The sequence below is a fragment of the Hippopotamus amphibius genome, chromosome 17, assembly GCF_030028045.1.
Source record: "Hippopotamus amphibius kiboko isolate mHipAmp2 chromosome 17, mHipAmp2.hap2, whole genome shotgun sequence".
Taxonomy (NCBI): Eukaryota; Metazoa; Chordata; class Mammalia; order Artiodactyla; family Hippopotamidae; genus Hippopotamus; species Hippopotamus amphibius.
In genome coordinates this window covers 52,744,754-52,763,529 of record NC_080202.1, presented here as the reverse complement: position 1 = coordinate 52,763,529, position 18,776 = coordinate 52,744,754, and the positions used below count along the sequence as shown (strand labels likewise).

Below are 18,776 nucleotides of genomic sequence, written 5' to 3'. Positions count from 1 at the left end.
GTGTTTTTCCTTATCTTTCCCTGAAGCCGAGTGACCCCGAGCCGAGCCGGTGTGCCTGGGGCGGCCGGGCTGGGCATACAGACGCGGTACTCAGCCCCTGGGCCCTTCGAGTCGCTCACCTCTGTCCTCCTCACCCAAAACACCGTGTTCTTTTAACCTAGGGGCTTGCATGAGGGCCACTGCTGGCTTCCTTAGCTTCTGGCCTCCCTGCTCACAGAATCCCGTCGCAAGCTTTGCACATAAGACGCGAGCGTGCCCGAGACCGGGAGAGGTGTGTGGGTGGGTGGGTTCCCCCGCTGCCTGCCTTCAGCCCCTCCCTCCCCACCCATCGCAAACCTGGCCCCTGAGCTTGGGCTGTGCCTCCCAGCCCACCCCCTCCACGAGGGCAGCGCGCCCTGGCGTCCTTCCTCTGACCCAGCCCTCCTGCTTCACCTGGGCCAGTACAGGGGGCCCAGGTACAGGGGTCTCTGCCCAAGGCCTCATCCCCTGCCCGAGTTATTTAAGTCGGCATTGTCAGTTAATATATTCTAACAAGCAAGTGGGTGACCGAGCTGGCAGACGCAGGATGACGCTGAAATGTAAGAAGAGGGGGAGAAACACCGAGTGAAACTCTGAGACTCGTCCTCGCCCCTGCGCTCACCCCCACGCTGCCTCCCACAGGCACCTGGAGTCACGCCGATGCGCCGGATTATGTAAGAGAGCCTGTTGCTGGGGAACCTCTCCCCACCCAGCCTGGCGGCAGGGTGGCACCTCCCCTGGCCCCTCCACCCTCAATGAAAGTCCTTGCTGGCCCCTCCCGGCCTGGCCAGTAGAGAAGCTCTGGGAACTTTCTAGGCTGCCTCGCTAAGAGGGTTGAAGCTGAACCAGGAAGGGCATGGGAGGCCACCGGCGCCTGGACCCACACTCCTCCATCTCCTCCGAGAGGGGAGGGGACCCCTGCGGGGCCCAGCAGATGGGTGTCCCCTCCTCCCAGGCAAGGCCCGGCTCAGAGGTTCCTCCAAAGGCAGAGAGGGCAACGTCACCGACCCCTGCAGGCACAGGGTGAAGCCGTGCTGTCTGCAGCCAACATTTTGGTCAGAGAGGTGAAAGCCTCTGAACCATGTTCAGGTTGAGGAGGAGCAGGTTTTGAGGGAAGAGCAAATCTAAGTAAGAGTCTGGGGAGGAGGGAGGTAAGAGCTGCACCTGGGTGGCAGGAGATCAGCCGTCAGCTGGGCCCAAGACCCCCCCACGCCAGCCTCTTGCATGGAAGCCACGTGACAGGTGGTAGAGCGGGCTCAGGGCACTCTGGGGAGACAGGGCCACTGCTCTACCCACTGAACCCACAGACACCAGACTCGGGGGTGAGGTGCAGGCTCCCTCCTTCAGACCCGCAGGCCAAACAGAGCCTTGTCCCGAGGTCATGGGTAAACTTAGCATTTCAGGACTGTTTAGATTTACAAAGTTACCACAAAGATAGCCCACACCCAATAGCTTCCCCTGTTATCAACATGTCACATCACTGTGGTTCATTTGCTACAAGTAACAGACCAACGTGGACTCACTGTTGTTAACTAGAGTCTGGGCTTTATTCAGGTTTTCTTAGTTTTTATCTAGTGTTTTTTTTACTACTTCAGGACCTGTCCCAGACCCCAGGTGCCACGTCTTCTCAGGCTCCTCTTGGCCAAAGGGTCTCAGACTTCCTTGGTTCAGACGATGTGCTGGGCAGGGATCTGCAGACTGTCACTCTGCCAGGCTTGGTGATGTTTCTCTCGTGATAAGCCTGCGGTGATGAGTTTTGGGAGGAAGAGCACAGTGAAGTGCCTTTCTCAGCACATCAAGGCTACGTCGGATCCCCATCACTCACCCTGCAGATGTGGCCTGGCTCGCCTGGCTGAGGTGTGCTTGTCAGTGTCTCCCCAGCACCCGTCCTCTCTGGAAGTCGCCACACAGCCCACACGGAAGCTGGGGGTCTCCTGGAGCATCCACTGTAAAGGGCAGCTTCTCACGTGCCTTCCCATGGGCACTCTGGTGCTCTCTGGAAGGTCCTGTCTAACCGCTAATGATGACAATCTCTAAGACACACCAAGGGCTTGCCACGTGCCAGGCACAGTTCTCGGTGCTTTTTCTGCCGTCTATACATCTACAGGGCTCCTCTGACTCCCTGCACAGATACTCTGCCCACCCAGAACCTACCCAGGTCCCTACGGCCATCACACTGCTGCTGTCCCAGCGACTGGCCCTGGGTACTGGCTCCCCGAGTCCATGGTCATGCCCTCAGCAGCAGCCCAGGGTAGGTGCCAGGCTTCGCCCCGCGGCAGACAACATGGCCCTGACTCATGCTGGACAAAGCCACAGTGTGCTAGAGGCCGCTGAGGTGACCTTCCTGCCGGCAGGACACAGGCCTCCCCCTGCCCCGGAGCTTCCGGCTCCAGGCACCCCCACGCCTTCTTGCTGACAACGCTAACAGTGTGAAGAATGTGGGCCGAGGACCAAAAAAACAGTAATCTGGACACAAGTTGGACAGTTCTGCCCAGTGACCCTGCCCAGGCGGGTTGCCCAGAGCACCTGGCGTGGAGGGAGGAGGCAGTGATGGCCAGAGAGGATGGGGAAGATGAGAGTGTCCATGCCTCCACTCTCTCCTGCTCTGGAACTTTCTGGTTACCGATTATAAGTGCTCTAATCCAGGAAGGAGAAAAGGAAGAGGAGTTCTGATTGGGTGGATCCTTCTCTTAGAGAGATGAGGAGGCTGCCAGGAGGAGGGGGGGCGGTGGAGAAACAGCTCCCTTGACAGGCACGAAATTTCCCTGTGATCTGAGACACATCGCCACCCCCTTAGGCCAAGCTCAGCAGAAACAGGGTTGGGCTGGTCAGAGAGAGAGATGGTGGTGAAAACCCTTCAAAGTTTTGCGGTCACCTCGGAAAGGGCTCCTTCTGTTTAGCAAAAATTCACAAATCCTTGTGCCTGCCTTGCCAGGAGAACAGCTTGCTTGAAAAGCAGAGGCTGTCATCCTGTAATTAAATCTGAGACCCCCCCCATGTGACGTTGAGATGAAGCCACTTACATAACACGACTAAAAATAAGCTGATGAAGAGATGCACTTTGATTCTTCCCGCTTCTAGCCTTTTTCTCCTGGGCCACCCATGCTGGGGTCAGCTGACCCAGGGTCAGTGTTGGCAGCATCACTTGGTCAGATTCTTGCCTCTGACCCCTGCTTGGCGCCCTGTGCGTGAGGTCCCATCACTGGTGCATGGGGCAGGGGGGCCTCGGGTTCAGAGGTGCGGTGCTGCAGGTCACCATGGCTACACACCTCCTGCTTGTTCAGACTATGGAGGTGAGGACGGGCAGTCAGAAGTGATGGGGAAACTGGCAGTGGGCAGATTCCAGCCCATCTGTTTTCTCAGTGACTCCTGACGAGCTGCTCATGTATAGAAAGCCACTCCCCACCCTCCAAATAGTGCAGGAAGAACAACATCCTGGTCCCGGCAAGGGCAGTGGGCTTGGGGTGTTGGGGGCTGACTGTCCCGGCCGGTGCTGGCCCTCATGTTAGTCCCTGCAGAGCAGGAGAGAGGAGCAAAGCCTCTCCAGCGTGGCAGTGGCTTCTCACTGGTCTTGGAGAGGGTGGGCCTGATCCCAAGTCTAAGCAACCCCAGCTGCACTGACCGCCAACCTCCAGGCAACTCACTAGATCCCACAGGCCCCCGACACACTCTGAGAGTCCAGGGGAGAAGGAAGGAGGTGGGGTTGGTAAAAGTACCGAGACAAGCAGATCCTCCTGACTCCTGGGAGTGGCACTGGGGCCACCTGGCACCCAGTCTACCCCCGGCCCTGGGCACTGCTCAGGCCCTAGGTCTTCACCTGTGTTACTCGGCCCCACCCAGACACTGCTGCCATCTGAAAGGACTCCCACCCAAGTAAGAAAGGCCTCAGAGGACACTGGTATTCTCCTGGCCCAAGGTTCTGACCTCCTCCTCGCAGCTGAAGGGGTGAGCACGCAGTGCTGGGTACCTCGGCAGGCTGGTGGCTGGGGGAAGCCGCCGGACAGGGGACAGACTTTCTCGCTATGGTTCTCCAGTCCCAGGTGCAACCCCCTCCTCAGTCCTGCTCTGCACCTGTCATCAGCCCCGCGTTTCTCGGTGCTATTGGGCTCGATGCGCTTATTTTCACGTGTCCCAGGTGCTCTGTGAACGCTCCTCTGACTGATGGCTTCCCTCCCAGCTGTGCACCTTCTGCCCAGCTGTCAGCTGGAGGGTGCAGGCCTGAGGTGAGGCTCTGAGGCAGGTTGGGCTCTGAGTGGGTTTCCTGCCTTAGCTGCTACCAAACGTGAGTGTCCCGGTAGGCAGGAGAAGGGCAGTCGGGAGCAGGACCTTCCAGAGGGTGGGGCGGGGCTCAGGGCCACGGAAGCTTTTCTGGAGAGGCCCCTCTCCTTCCTCTACTCTCTTGTGGCTGACAGAAGCAGACAGCCCAGGCTCATTCCCCTCCCAGAGTGATGAAACCCTGCTTTCGCTGGAAAGCCTCCACCCACCATTCTCTTGATCCTGGCCACTCCAATCCCTTCAGACGAGCAACAGCTCCTGTCCTGCACCCACCCAGCTCCACATTGGCCTATGACTCCATACAGGTCAGTGGACATCCGTCCTAGGGCCAGAAGAATGGAAGCATGTGCTGCATCCAGCTGGCCTGGAGGAAAGGGAGCTGGGAGAGGAAGACAGGCCTGACTTCTATCACATGAGCCAACAACGCCCTCGTTGTTAGAGCCAGTATGAGCTGGCTTTCTGTTACTTGCAACCGAAAGAATCCCAGAAATTACATACACCAGGATCTACCTTAAAACACTGCAAGCAATAGAAAGGAGGCAACCAGGGCTGGTAGCGGAAAGGAAATTAAACGAAGAAACATCTCTGTGAATGAAGGCTCAGGGTTAGGAGGGAAGGCAAATGCGTCCTGAATATCCCTTCCATTTTCTTCGAATCCACGTGAAGCAGAGTGTAGTACATTTTGAGTCAATGACCCTGTGGAAGAAACCTGTCTTAGCCCCTGCTGTCTTCTGTGCTCCTCTAGCAGTTTTTTTTTTTTTTGGGGGGGGGAGAGGGTGGTGGTGTCTGTCTCCTGGGGCACCTGCACTTGAAGGAATGACTGTCCAGGGGTGGGATGCTGGCAGAGAGCATCGAGTTTAATTAAAGGGAAACACTTAGATCTGGTGTTTTACGATATAAAGCAAATAATTCCTCTATGTTAGCCTAATTTATGTAAATATTTCTCCAAGGGAATTGTACCGGAATCCTCTGTGCCAACCTGGTCAGCTTCCTCAGCAGAACCTCCCAGAAATTGCCTTCAAAAACCAGTCATCTCTGATCCCTTGATCCACCTAGGAAGGTTCCCCCTCCCTCAGGTTCTCCTACCTCTGAGGGTCCTCCCTTCTCCTCTCTTTCCCTTGAGTCTTCCTCCCTCAAGGAAACTACCCCAAGGAGGATCTTCTACCACCCCGAGAGTCCTCTCTTTCTTTGAGCGTTCGCCCTCAATCCTCCCCACAGGATCCTCTCCCCACACCCCCTCCAGAATCCGCCCTCCAAATCCCCCCTCCCCAGAGTCCTCTTCCACAACCCAGAGTCCTCCCCTCTCCAGAATTCCAGCCCCAAGGCCCCCCTCAAGATGCACCCCTCCCAGGGTCTTCCCCCAGGGTCCACCCCTCTTCAGGATCCTCCCCAGGGTGCTCCCTCCCCCGAAACCCCCCTCGAAAGGGCTGGCTCGGGGGTCGCAGCCACCCAGCGGACTTACCTCCAAAAGTGCCGGGTCGCGGCCGGGCCCCCGGGACAGCGCGCCGGCCTCTCACCATCCTTCACCAAGCCCGCGCGGCAGCCGTCCGAGCGCCCGGGGACCTTCCCCTGACCAGCGCGGGCGCCCGACCCCGACCGCGTTCGGGGAAGCGACGCCCAGGACCCGGCCACACCGACTCGCCACTTTGCGGAGTGCCTCCCCCACGCGCGTTCGCGGCCGGCGTCCCCCGCACCCTGCTCCCTTCTTCCTGCGCCACCCCGCCCCCGCCTCCCCGCCCCCAGCCCGGCTGTCGCCTGGGCCCCGGAGGCTGTTCCCAGGGCCCCAGCCCGCGCCGCGCCTCCGCCACCTCCCTCGCGATCGACGGCGCCACAAGCCAATCACTGCCTGGTGCCGGCCCACAACCCCCGCCCCTTCCCCCGCCCCTTCCCGAGGCTCCGGACCCCACCAATGGGAAAGGCGGCGCGGGGGCGGGGCCTGTCGGTTGCCTAGCAGCAGCGGCTGGGCGGGGGCGGCAGGGCGGGGGCGGTGATCCGGGCGCGGCGGGGGCAGGCGCGCGGGGGGCGGGGCCTCCTAGGGGCGGGGCCTGATCAGCTATAAAGGCGGCCGCCAGTGGGGCGCCGCGCTCCTGGTCCGGCTCAGCGCGCTGCCTGTCTGCAGTCTTCGCCGCGTCCGCAGTCGCCGCTGCTTGCGCCCCCGCTCCAGTCAGTGGTGTAGCCGGACCAGCACCATGTCGCTCTCTCGTTCGGAGGAGATGCACCGGCTCACGGAAAATGTCTACAAGGTGAGCTCCGCGCTCTCGCAGCCGCCGGGGGCGGTCCCTGGGCCCTCGGGGGTCGTCCCAGAGCGGCCGCGAGGACCCAGCCCCGGCCCGGCGTAAGTTGGCGCCGGCGCCCTCGTTTCGACAGCCCCGCGCTGCCCCTGCGCGTCCCTCCGTGCGCCCTCCGCGCGCCCGGGGGCCGGAGCCCTCGGACCCGAGTGAGGTGGGGGCGCGGGCTCAGGCTGCGGCGTCCGGGGTCTGCCGGGGTCCGGGGCCGCGGCTGCCCGTCGCCCTGCGTCCCGTGGTGGCCCCGCCGGGCGCGGTTACGCAAGCCTCGGGCACTTTTTTCTCAACAGGCTTTTCATGTCTACAACTCCTTTTCGGGCGTCAGTGGACGTGGTCGGGTGGGAGGTGGCGCGCGGGCAGGTTCGATGGGTGGACAGATAATCCGTCATCTTATGTAACCGCGGAGGGAGAAGACTAATCGTGGAGGCTGGCGCGCCCGCCTCTGCTTCTGGTGTGTGAGGAGACGGCTCGCAGCCCCCGGTGCGGAACGCGGGCGTGGGTCTGAGCACCGGCAGCCCGGCGGGTTTGCACGTTGGCAGGCACCCGGGTTTCCGTTTCTTAGCATCCATTTTCTCGGTTTGGACCCCCACCCCCACCGGCACAGACCCAGGCTCCGGCGGCTCGGGGCTGTTCCCGGCAGCGTTTCCTCACGGGAGATTCGTGCCCTGGGCTGTCCACGCGGTCCTCTTACAAAGCCGTGCTCTGTTTCAAAACTGTGTCTCGCGGTGAAGCGGTGGGCCGGGGCGCGGGGCGGGGGGGGGGGGTCGGAGTTGGTATTTACGCGGCGGCGGCTGGTTCATGGCGGCGGAGCGGGATTGCAGCGCGCTGGCAGAGCAACAGTTTCTAGTTGTGTTAAACAACTACGCTGTGCCTCCGTAGCCAGCGGCCTGCCAAGCCCTCTTTGCGCGCGGAGGGAGGCCTCTGGGGGGCCCTTGGCTTTCAGCTGGAGTCCGGCGCGGCTGGAGTCGATCACGGGTGCTAATAAAGGTTTTTAAAGTTGCAGCTAGGTCATCTGGGAGAATCCTGAAGCCGGGTCGGGGGAGACTAAGTCAGTTCTGAAGCCACGTTACAGCTGCTGGCAAACAGGACTGGAGACTGACGAAGCGACAGCACGTAAAAGGAACAGCCTTTGGGGTTTTTATGTTTGTATCATGAAGAGTCAGTGGCATACGTTTTTGGTCGTGTTGCTCTGTAAATGCTGTCAGGGGAGGGAGGTTTATTAAATTATTAGTCATTAGTTCCATTTCGACTTGCTCATTATTGCAGGAGATGGAAGAGAAGTGCTGGTCTTGGTATTTTTTCCCCTGTTTTCCCTGCTTCTGCACTGAAACCATTAAACAGGAACTTTAATGGCGAGAATTAGGAGGGAGTCTGTGGCATGGCTTTGCTCTGGGGAAATCCCATGATCGGTCTTAATAAAACTCTTATAACCGAGCAGTCAGGCATGCTGTTCCAGCTGAGCAGCTTCTGGATGGAGCTGTGATTTGTCTGCGGGTCTGAAGTGAAATTTGTTGGCAGGATGGTGGCAGAAAGCTGTTAGGATCGGAGTACTTGGGGTGCATGTTCAACAGGCTAGTCTGTGGTCTGTGCTCGGCATGTCAGCTGATGACTGAGCTCCCACGGGAAGGTGTGGCCAAGACCAAGGACTTTCAGGTTGGACACATCAGGAAGTGGGTGTCCACAGGGCTGGGTGCCTCACACACTCCTGGCCAGTGACGGCTGCAGAGCCCCGTGGGCAGGTAGGTTTGTGGGTGGTGCTCCCCAGCCGCTCTGCAGCCTGACTGCTGGGTCTTTGGTGCAGCGCTCTTGCTGTTTGTGGTTTGTCACCGGGAGCTTGGGTTCCGCAGAAGAGCCAGGACGGGTTGGGCGGCTTCAACGCACTGACTGGGCAGAGACCAACCCACCCAAGACACAGTCAGGACACAGCCAAAGCTACCATGTGCGGACCCAGGCCGGTCTGGCCAGTCCTCTGCTCTGTCCAGGAACGCTGCTGCCTCAGTGCCTCGGCTGGTGACTTGTGGGAGCGTGGCTGGGTATGTGGCCCTGCTCGGTGTCACCCTGAGCTGCAGCTCAGCTGTTTGTTTGCTTTGGCCCCTCTGTCATATCAACTGCAGTTCTGAGTGGTGTTTGCCTTGGCAGAGAAGGGAACGGTGGGGATGCTTGTCTTTGGCCTTGCTGATTAAAAATGCGAGAATAAAATGTACAGTTTTGATTCTCCTCCCTGGAAGAATCCCTAGTGCAGGATTTAATCTCTCTCCCTGTGGCCCGGTTCCCATGGGAGCCGTGTCCTCAGGGAATTTCATGGAAGCTGAAGGGGCGAGAAATGGAATGGCATCCAGAAATCTACTGAGAGCTCACCCTCAGACCCTGGGCAGGGGGACAGGGGCTTTCTGGGGTGGGCCCTGGGCTGGGACCCTCAGGCGATGGGAGTGCAGGCAGCAGAGCCTGGAGCCCAGGGCTTGGCTCTTAGGCAGCCTTGGGTAATTGCCTGGGGCGAGAGACAGAGTTGCGGAGTGGGGGTGGGGGCCTGCTGCTCAGAATTAAGCCCAAATTGCAGCTCTCTTGGGAGAGGCCTCTACGCGTCCCCACGTGCTGGAAATAGAGGCCCTTCTTTAGCAGCTGACCTTAGACTCTGGCTTCGGGGGAGTGACTGTCAGATTGGTGTTTTTCTCATGATACTGTATCCTAAGAGAAGCCCTGGCTCCAGGTAACCTGATGACCTTGGAGGGTGGTAGTTCTGGCACTTTCTGTAGGAATGGCAGCACGGGCCTCCATCTTGCCCTGAGGCTGCGGGAAGGTGGGGGACAGCTCAAGGAGAAGGAAGTCCTTCGGAAAGCCATAGGCATGGCTGTTCAGGGTGTCGTGGGCCTTGGGCCTCGGTCACCAGAAGCTGTCTGGTGGTCCTCGCTATGCAGCTGTTGGAGGGAAGCTGGCCTGGCCTTTCTGCATCCGCCCTGGGAAGGTGGCTTTGGCCAGTGGGTTCCTGCAGCCAGAGTCGGCCAGGTTTGCCACCACTGGTGCAGGGTGATAGGCGTCAGTGCTGGCAGGTAGGAGCCCACCTCGGTAGGTGAGAGCCCACTGCTGGCCAGGCCTTGCCCACCACCCTCTTCCAGGTGGGTGTTTAGAGGAGCAGAGGGAAGTGTGAGGCCCCAAGTCCTCTGCTGCAGACCCCAGGCCCCCTTCCACTGCTCAGCAGTCACACCAAACTGTTGGCCACCATCAGAAGCCTGGCGCCCCGAGTGGACAGAGCTCAGCAGGCTCCCTGTTGGGGATGGTGAAGTGGATGCTCTGACAGGCGCTTCCTTGGCAACAGAAACGCCTGCTGGGAAGCAGACCTGAGGCTCTTGTGTGTGCATGTGAGTATGTGCTTGTGTGTGCAGGAACACGTGTGCGTATGTGTGTATGTGCAGACGTGAATGAGCTCAAGCATGCGCATGTAAGCAAGTGCCTGCTTGTTTATTCACAAGTCTGTGTCCAGGTGAGCGTGTGAGTGCATGAGTGCGTGTGTGTGTGTATGTGGCACTTTGTCTTGCTTTAGAGGCACGTCAGGGGTGCCACGTTGGGGCAGCATCTTCTGATAAGATGTGGGGCCTGCTGTCCCTGAGCGGACTCCAAGCTGCCCTTCCATAGCGCACTACGTGGTGCCCGCTCCTCCCACCAGCAGCACAGCAGCAGCAGTGCATCTCCTATCCCCTCTGGAGTAGCCAGTGCAGTGAAGGGAGGTTTCCCTGTTGCACTGATCTCTGGGCAACTGGCTTCAGCAGCTGCTTCTGCCCTGATCACATCCCTGAGGTTGTGGGCCCCTTGGCATGGGACTCTTGCTGCTGGACCTTACCCGTGTTTGCTGATGGCCGTAAGGGGGTGGCTCAGGGGCGTGGTGGCTCTGCAGGGTTCCCTGCTGGGCCAGGAGTGTTTTGCCTGCACTGCCATCCCGTTGGTCTCGCATGGAGAACGTGTCTTTTGTTGGGGAGGCTGCTCGGCTCATGGGACAGACCATGTGCACTTGAGGCTCTGGATACTGGCCCAGGGCTCTCGGGGCATCAGTGGGGAGGGCTGTGGGGGTGCTGCGGAAGCCACGTGCTTGTTGCCACCTTGTTTTAGATCAAAGCTCCTTAAGGGCTGGCAGGCCCATGCACTTCCCTCCCTCCCCTTCGGGCACAGGTCAGGTGGTGCTGGCTGGGCTGCCAAGTTCCTGCTTGTGTATTCACAAGTCTGTGTCCAAGTGAGCATGTGTGCACCTGAGTGCATGCATGTGTGTACATGTGGCACTTTGTTTTGTTTTAGAGGTACCTCAGGGGTGTCATGATTTGGGGTCTTTCAGGGGAGGACTGGCCATTGAACAGAGGGCCCTGTCCCCTCCAGTCAGGAAGGCAGGCTGGCAGGGAGACCAAGGCCCGCCTGGCACTCCCCCCAGTTTGCAGGTCTGGGTCCTGATCAGGGGAGCCCCACACTGGACCAGATGGGTGGCAGGCAGGGCTGGTCTTGTCACTCGGTGGTCCCTGCTCAGCCTTGCATGGCCCCTAGGATGGGTGCTGCCTGGGCTGCCCTCTGAGGGCAGGCACACCCGAGCAGTGATCCGGTGGGAGTGCCCTGGGCCGTTGGCTGGTTGGCTCCCATCCTCTTTTCTTGGTCCTCAGGTGCACCCAGGCAGGGCCCACCCCACGTGGTTGCCCTTGAGGCCTCAGGGTGGGGAGGTTGTCCTCATTACAGTGCAGGCCTGTGCCCACTGGACACGCTGCACCAGGGTGCCCAGTGGGGCTGTCAGCGCTCTGCCACTGTCTGCTGCCCGCGGCCGTGGTAGTTACAGGCAGGCGTGGACTGTGCCAGCACCTGCCTGCCCTGTGCTCCCCTCACTGCCGAGCTCTGATTCATTCTGGCCCTGATTGTGCTGCACAGCTGTGAAATACCACGAGGGGCCCCAACCAGAGGGTGCAGGGCGCACAAGGGTATGTACCATATCCCCTACCAGGTAGGTACCCAGGAGCTCCAGCCAGTGGACCTGGGAGGAGGTTGGCGCCCAGGATTCTCTTATTGGAGAAGATCCTTCTGTCCCCACCTGATGTGCTCCTGAGCAACCGGGTATGGTGACTCAGGACCCACGTGGCCCCTGACTGTGGGGACCCCGACCAAGAGGTGTGGCCGGTGCATGCGTGTCAGTGCTTGGGAATGGATGAGCCTCGTTTCTGGTTCTTGGGCTCCTGTGCCTGCATTGCTGTGACCGTCTCTGTCGTGGGTCTGCTCTCTTAGCTGTTTGCTCCACAAGCAGTGGCCCAGGAGCCCCTGCAGGTTCTGGAGATGGTGGCAGGCTTGTGTCCCCATGCAGAGTTCCTTTTTCTCAGAGCCTGAAGGCAGGCCAGGGTGTTAGCCAAAAGCACCTGGTCCTGCCATGGCATGGGGGCCCAAGGGGACACCTGGCAGTGTGAAGGCAGGGCCTGATGGGAGTCCTGTCTCGAAGAGGTGACCTTGGAAACCGTGGGGGTAGGCAGGGGATCTGCTCCTGAGAGGGAGCATCCAGTGGGTGTCAGCAGGACCCCTCTCTGTCTGCAGGGTCCCAGGTTGGCCCCTCCAGCTGCCTTTGGCCCCTCCTCCCAGCTTTTGCTGCAGGAGCCATCCTCTTCCTTGGAGATCTTATCTGGTCCTCCGCTCCTGTGGGAAGTTCAGGGGGATCTTGCCTTTTCTCCCTCTGGCTCTGGACATGTAGAGCCTTGCTCCTGCAGCGTGTGCAATGACAAGGATGGTCCCGGGTCCCTGAAGGCTCCTCTTGCAGCTCCAGTGCTTGTTTGGGGCCTAGTGGTGCCAGTCCTGATGGCCTGGGCTGTGAGGTGAGCATCCGCAGGGCCTCCTGCAGACCCTCGGGGCACGTGTGTGTTTGAGAGAGGGACTCCTTGCCCTTGGATGGCGAGTACCCTGAGCCGTAAGGTGCTGGGAGGGGTTTTGGACCACAGGGAGAAATCAAGCCCACTGATAGGAACAGAGTGCTTTTTTTTTTTTGCTTGGGTTATTTTCTAGTATGGAAACAGTTCTTTCAGAATTATTTGGACAGATTTTTTAAAAGTCATGTGTCAAATACACATGAAATAATTTGGTAGCGTTTTTCTAAAACCTCTTCAGATTCAGAGTCTGACTCTTCAGAGCTTTGTTTTGGCCTACAGTCTTCAGGGTCAGGGTGTCCCCCAGGCCCCACCTCTGGCCGCCCAGGTGTTGGTGATGAGGGGTTTCCTTCCAAGCCTCCAAACTCTTGTTCTGCCACTTTAGTTGCTGGCATTTTCTTTCTTGATCATAGAAGGTTCCCCCACAACAGCCAAGATCCCTGTTCCTTCTTAGTCACTAAGTGATGTGTGGATGTAATGTTCCTGCTTGCCCCTGCCCAGCGGTGCCAGGGACAGTCCCCAGGCAGACCTGTGCCGGGGACGACACACATGTAACCGATAGTGAAACACGCTGGGATTTCACAGGTGTCTGTGCTGTGAAAGAAATTGACATCTTGACGTTGGAATGGGGGTGGGAGCTTGGTGGGGGAGAGGGTGTGCCCCCCACCCCTGGGAGCTAGAATTCCATCCAGCAGGGTGTTTGTATCTCCAGGAGCCAAGCGTGGGCAGAGCTGACCTGCTGAGCCAGAGTAGCCATGCTGCTTCCAATGGGGCTGTTAAAAGAAGGGGGTGTGGTGGAGGCTGAAGTGTTGCTGATGTGCCCCAGATGGAGGGGACCAGGGGTCCCTCCGCACCCGCTGCTCTTCCGAGCCCACTGTGGGGCCAGTCGAACCCCTCTGCCCTAGCTGACACCCTGGCAGAAGCGGTCTGTTGTCCACCCCTCCCTTTATTCCCTCCTGCCCTTCCCACGGTAGGCACGTCCTTTGCAGTCCAGGGACCGATGGAGCTCAGACCGTGGCCAGTCCTGCCCTTGGGGATCCAGGGCCTTGCTGGCCACGCTGAGAGGCAGCCAGGGGCTGTAGTCAAGCCCAAGCAGGAGGCCTGATTTCAGGCTTCTTTCACAGGCCAAACTGGGCAGGGGACCGTGAATTTGGATGCAGGGCCCTGGACACCTCACACTCGCTCTCATTCTGGCCTTGTGCCGGGGGAGGTGCTGTGGCCGCCTGGGATTTGTGTTTGGCTGGTTACCCTGAATCCTCGTGAAGACCTTTGGTGGGTTGCTTGGTCCAGGCATCATACTGGGAGTGGCTTGTGTGTGACCTCATTTATCTCTGAACCTGTTTCACAAGGGGCCTTGGGTATCCCAGCAGGTGGGGGAGCCTCAGAGATGGTGCGTCCCAGCCCATCCTGGGTGCCCTGCTGAGCCCGGGCTGGAGCCGGGCCTAGAGCCAGGCCTGACCTGAGCTGGGCCCTGTGGCTTCAATCCTGCTTTTCTGTTTTTCCATTAGGGGGCTTCAGGCAAGGGTTTTTAGTTTCTGTGCCACTGTTTTCTCGTTCATGATGAGAAATGAGACCAGAGAACCCTTTCTGGCCACAGGAAGCGTCAGGTAAGTGGTAGCTGTGGTTGGTAGCTTTCAGGGTGGAAAGTTCTTGGAGGAGCAGGGAGGCCCAGCCAAGGCCTCCGCTGTTGCCCTCTGATTTCCCGGGTGCCGAGCAGCCTGTGTTCCCGCCAGCGCAACAGCCTTCCCGGCTGGCTTGTCCCAGCTGGAGGATGGCGGCAGGCAGAGAACAGCTCCAGAGTGTCCTGGGCTGGGTCCCTGCTTGCTCATTGAGGTTCCTCGTCCAGCAGGGAGCCCAGCCCTTTGAAACTCGGGTCAGAGCCTTCCTGGGGACAAGGACAGGTCAGCGGCCCTGGACTGTTCTAACTGGTCGAGCAGTAACCAGATGATAAGAGAACTGAGGGCTGGACCTTCACAGGGCAAGTGGGGATTGGCCCAGTGACTGGATCTGCTTGGGCCACCAAAAACAGCACCACGGGTGCTTGAACAACAGACAGGTGTGTCTCACTTGAGGCCTGGAGGCTGGGATCCAGGTGTGGGCAGGGTGGTTCTTCCTGTGGCTTCTCTCCTGGGCATGTGGAGTCCGACTTCTGTGTCCTTATGTGGTTGTCCCTCTATGTGTCTGTGTCCTGATCTTTTCTTAGAAGGACATTAGTCCTGTGCAAGTGGGGCCTATCCAAGTGACCTCATTTTACCTTGTCTCTGTAAAGACTCCTTCCAAATACAGTCACCAATGAGGTGCTGGGGTTAGGCCTAACACATGCATTTTTAGGGGACAAATTCAGTCCCTGACACCCAGCAGCCATGGGGCCCCCACCCCAAGGTGCTGTGGGCTGGTGCGTGGGGAGCTGTCCTGGGCACTGCTGTCTGAGTCACAGAGACCTGTGTGTTTCCGGGCCCGTGAAGGTTTTCCCTGTTATTCAGTCAGATGGCAGCTCTCAGTTTATGACGCCATGAGGACTTCCCTGGGGGCATGCTGGTTTCACCATGAAAGTGGCCAGATGAGCCTGGGCTCCAGCTTAGCACTGACCCTGGACAGAAAGCAGTTGGAAGGCACGTGACCTGGGGTAGGTGTGGCTGGGCCTGGACGCTGGAAGGTGCCTGGGGCCTTGTGGGGTCCTGCCCCACTGAAGTCGGGACTGGCCGTATGTGCCTCTGGATAGGAAGGAAGGGGCTGGTCTGGTGGGGCCCATGTTTGGACCCTGCTGCATGGCTCCTGGTCTGATGGGGTTTGTCCAGTTCCTGTGGGGATGGCTCTCCCAGTGGGACAGACCCCACCCAGCGCTCACTGCCCTGCCCACCCCCCCCCCCCCAACCTCAGCCCACTTGTGGTTTCCTGTCCCCAGGACCCATTCCAGGAGGGGTCAGTCAGGCTGGGGGCACCTGAGGATCCAGGTCCTGAGAGAGAGCTGGGGTGGGAGGTGGGCATCCATGGTCCCAGGAATCAGTGATGGTGCTCGGTTCCTAAAGAAGGTGGGGGCCTCGGGGGCCCTAGGAGCTCAGCTTCCTCACCTTGCATGGCCTATGCCCATTCCCTGCGGGAGCCCAGAAAGGCCCCGCTCCCAGACCAGGACCAGGAAAGTTGGCCAGATCTTTGTCCTTTTCCTGGTGTTGCCCAGCCCCTGGCGCAGGGCCCTCAGGGGTGATGGGAAGAGGTACCACCCCTTGGTCCCTCCTCAGGGGAGGCCACCGTGCTCCCTGGTGTCACTCTGGGCTCTGTGCCAAAGACACAAGTTGTCACTTTATTCTGATGTTGGTGGCTTCCCCAGAAGCTGATGGAGGCTGAGAACCGTCGTTTTGCTGCAGGACAGCCTCTCGGCCCCTCCTGGCCCCAGGCGACCCTTTGCTGGGCTGCCAGGCCAGCTGGAGCACTCCCTGCAGCATGAGAGCCAGGCCTTTCCTCTGGCAGCTCTCTAGGCCTCTCCTTTGACTCCCAAAAGGGCCAGCTGTGCCCCCACTGCCTACCCTCACTCAGGGGCAGGGGACTGTCCTGGGCAGCGTGGGTGCCTTGGTTCCTGATGCTGGGTCCTGTTGCAAATCCTCTTTTGTGCACCCTCCTTGGGAGTCCGCGGCAAGCTTGGACTCTCTGCACTGGTGGGGCCCTAGCCCTTGTCCCCGCTGGAAGTTGTTGGGCTGAGAATGTGTATACCTGGGGGCAGGGGGAGCTTTTGTGGTCTGTGAGGGGTGCTCATGGCCCATGGGGGTGTCTTGTGGACGTGAAGGGGAGCCTAGTGCTGTTAAAGTGAAATCTGCCAGAGTTGACCACTGTGTGGTTTGTTCTTGTTCCTTTGGGGGCCTTTTCTGCAGCCACCGCCAGCTTTGACTCTCCCATCCTTGCATCACAGGCCATTTCATTCTGGAAGCTGCTGTGTCCACTCACTTTCTCAGGTGCAGACCCATTGTTATCTTTTCTCTGGCTGTAACCAAGAGAGATCCAACTCAAGATCCACCGCCTCCAGGAAGCCCTCCCAGCACTCACTGAACTTCTCCAGTTGGTTTTCTTCCTTTAAGGATGGTCCCCAGGAGAGATATCTCAGTTATTATAGGAGAGCAGAGGCAGCAGCCATGCAGAGCTGCCCTGAGAAGCCAGACTTCCTGGCTTAGGAGGGCGATCCTTTCTACCCTTCCCATCCCCACCCTTCTTGCAGTGTGAGCCAGGCCCTCTGCCCAGAGCCTCAGGTATTTGGTGCTCCTTGGGGGTGGGGGGGCAGCTACAGCGAGGACAGCCTCCCTTGGAGGACGGCTGCCACTTTCCCCTGGCAGTGCCTGGACAGTGGCACCACGTTGGAAGTGAGATGGTTGGCCCCAAAGCTGGCGCCTGCTCTTCCTGCCACAGAAGTGGGATGCGAGGGCAGGTGGTCGGGGTAGTCGTGCACCAGGCCCCTAGGAGACTGGAGGTCATGTGTCCAGGGAGAGTGGATGAAGCAGGCACCAGGCCCACCCCTCAGATGACCAGGTATCCTGGCATCAGCCCTTGCCCTGGCTCTGACATTGCTGGAACGTGGCTCCTGAGGAAGCCCTGAGGGCAGGTGGAGTTGCTGTATGGCTCTTGGTCCTGTCCTGCCTGCCTCGGTGACCTGTCGGGACAGCACTGAGGCTCGTGTGGAGAGAGGGACAAGCTAGGCTGTGCAGCCAGCCTGCTGTCGAAGCCGGGACTGGCTCCACCAGGACCGAGAAGGCTGGGTTCTTAGCCTCCCCATGCCTCTCTCAGTCCATCTGTAGAATGGACAGTGGTGCCCACCACCAGTCCTGTGAGGATTCAGGTGATGGGGGTGTAAGGCCACCTCTCCAGATGGTAGGTAGAGTCCAGCATGGTCTTGTCCTCTGAGCTTGTTCTTCTAGGGGTCGAGTGTGTAGGGAGGACTCAGCCTGGCTTGGCCACGGCGTGCATGCACACGTCCGCACGTGAGCACGGGATGCAGGCAGACACCCCACCCCGCTTCCTTGACTGTGCGAGGGCTGGAGGGGAAGCAGGAGACACGTCACTTCCCTGTGTCAGCAGAGAAACTTTGCTCTTTGTTTGTGGCAGTCCTGCCAGAAAAGTGCTGGAGGGGGGCCGTCACCAGGAACCAGAGGTGAGGGATAAACAGGATTCCCGAGCTGGCGAACGGCAGGACCCTGGTGCAGGAGCAGCCAGAGCACAGCCCCTTGGCAGAGCTCCCTCTCTCCTCGTGACCCCACGTTGGAGACAGGGATGTCCTGCTGCCCTTTGTCCTTGCTGGCCGTGCAGACCCATGACCCAAGTCAATCAAGATGGGTGTCACTGCGCAGGCGCTGGGCTGCCCAGGAGCAGGCTAGGCAGGAAGGCCTCGGGGCTCATGGCTGCCGGGGTCCTGCCGACACCGCCTGTGCAGCTGGGCCCGGCCCCTCCCGTCAGCTCCTGTAGAAATGCAGGGCTAGGGGCCCCGGGTGAGTGGGGGGGCTGGCCCTGCCGTGGAGATTTGATTTAAGGCCTGGATTCCTGGGACTGCAGGGGTGGCAGGGACATCCAGCTTTATGACATCTTGGCAAGAGGGCCACCATGAAACACGCCTGAGCTTGCGTCTCTGGCAGGGACCCCTTCCTCACCCTGACCTTTCTGGAGTGTGTGTGTGTGTGTGGTGGGGGTGGCACCAAGTAGATACTGAGCCAACCAAGGAGTAAGTGAAAGGTGCTGGTGCTGAGGGCAGTGCTTGGCCCCTGACCCCTGCAAAGGGGGCAGACACACAGTCACCACGTGCCACAGCATAGCATTTAGGGGGATTTCGTTTCGTTTGCATAGCACAGGTGTCGAGGTTGGAGGAGGTGCTGGTTGTGGCCCACATTGTCGGGTCTCTGTCCTGGCTGTGAGAAAGTGGTCTCAGGATGCAGGGCCTCTCCCAGGCCCTTAAGTTTCACAACAGGTGTGAGGATGGCCTCGTGGCACAGAGGTGCTTGCAAGGAGGGAGCCCTCCTGGCCTGGGCTTCGTTTGCACACGCCCTTTGGCATCAATAAGGAAATGCACTCCCTTCCCCTTGGGAAGTAAACAGGTCTCCCTTCTCCCGCACTGACGCGTGCCACGTTGGGATGTCTGGGGGTTTGTATCTCAGCTCTGTCTATGGAAAGAGTCCCATGGAAGGACACTGTCGTTCCATCACTTCTGAAAAAGTACCGTGGGGTGGGTAATGGGTCGTGGAGCCCCGCAGCCTCCTCTGTGTGGTAACTGTGCCTCTGTTGGCTTCTGCCTTCCCCTCCCAGGGCCCTGCGGTGCTTGGAGGGGCTGTGCAGACCCCTGGTTAGGGGAGCGCTC

At 59.5% G+C, this 18,776-nt stretch overlaps 1 protein-coding gene and 1 long non-coding RNA gene across 6 annotated transcripts in view; one reads left to right on the top strand and one right to left on the bottom strand.

The window, feature by feature from the left end:
- Positions 1-1,302: 1,302 nt before the first annotated feature.
- LOC130840856 (uncharacterized) lies at positions 1,303-6,021 on the bottom strand. Its single transcript, XR_009050070.1, has 3 exons — positions 5,756-6,021; positions 4,804-4,989; positions 1,303-1,759 (listed from the first exon to the last, which is right to left on the bottom strand). It is a non-coding gene; the product is annotated as an uncharacterized LOC130840856 (long non-coding RNA).
- Positions 6,022-6,382: 361 nt separating this feature from the next.
- The window catches only part of BAIAP2 (BAR/IMD domain containing adaptor protein 2), a 71,763-nt gene continuing 59,369 nt past the window's right edge, over positions 6,383-18,776 (top strand). For 2 of the 5 annotated variants that reach the window (XM_057714140.1, XM_057714139.1), the window contains exon 1: positions 6,391-6,536. In XM_057714140.1, coding sequence (XP_057570123.1) covers positions 6,483-6,536 — 54 coding nt within the window. In that variant the 5' untranslated portion in view covers positions 6,391-6,482. Of the gene's footprint in view, positions 6,537-14,015; positions 14,056-18,776 lie in introns of those variants that run through there. The other 3 variants (XM_057714138.1, XM_057714133.1, XM_057714141.1) reach the window with 3 other exon arrangements.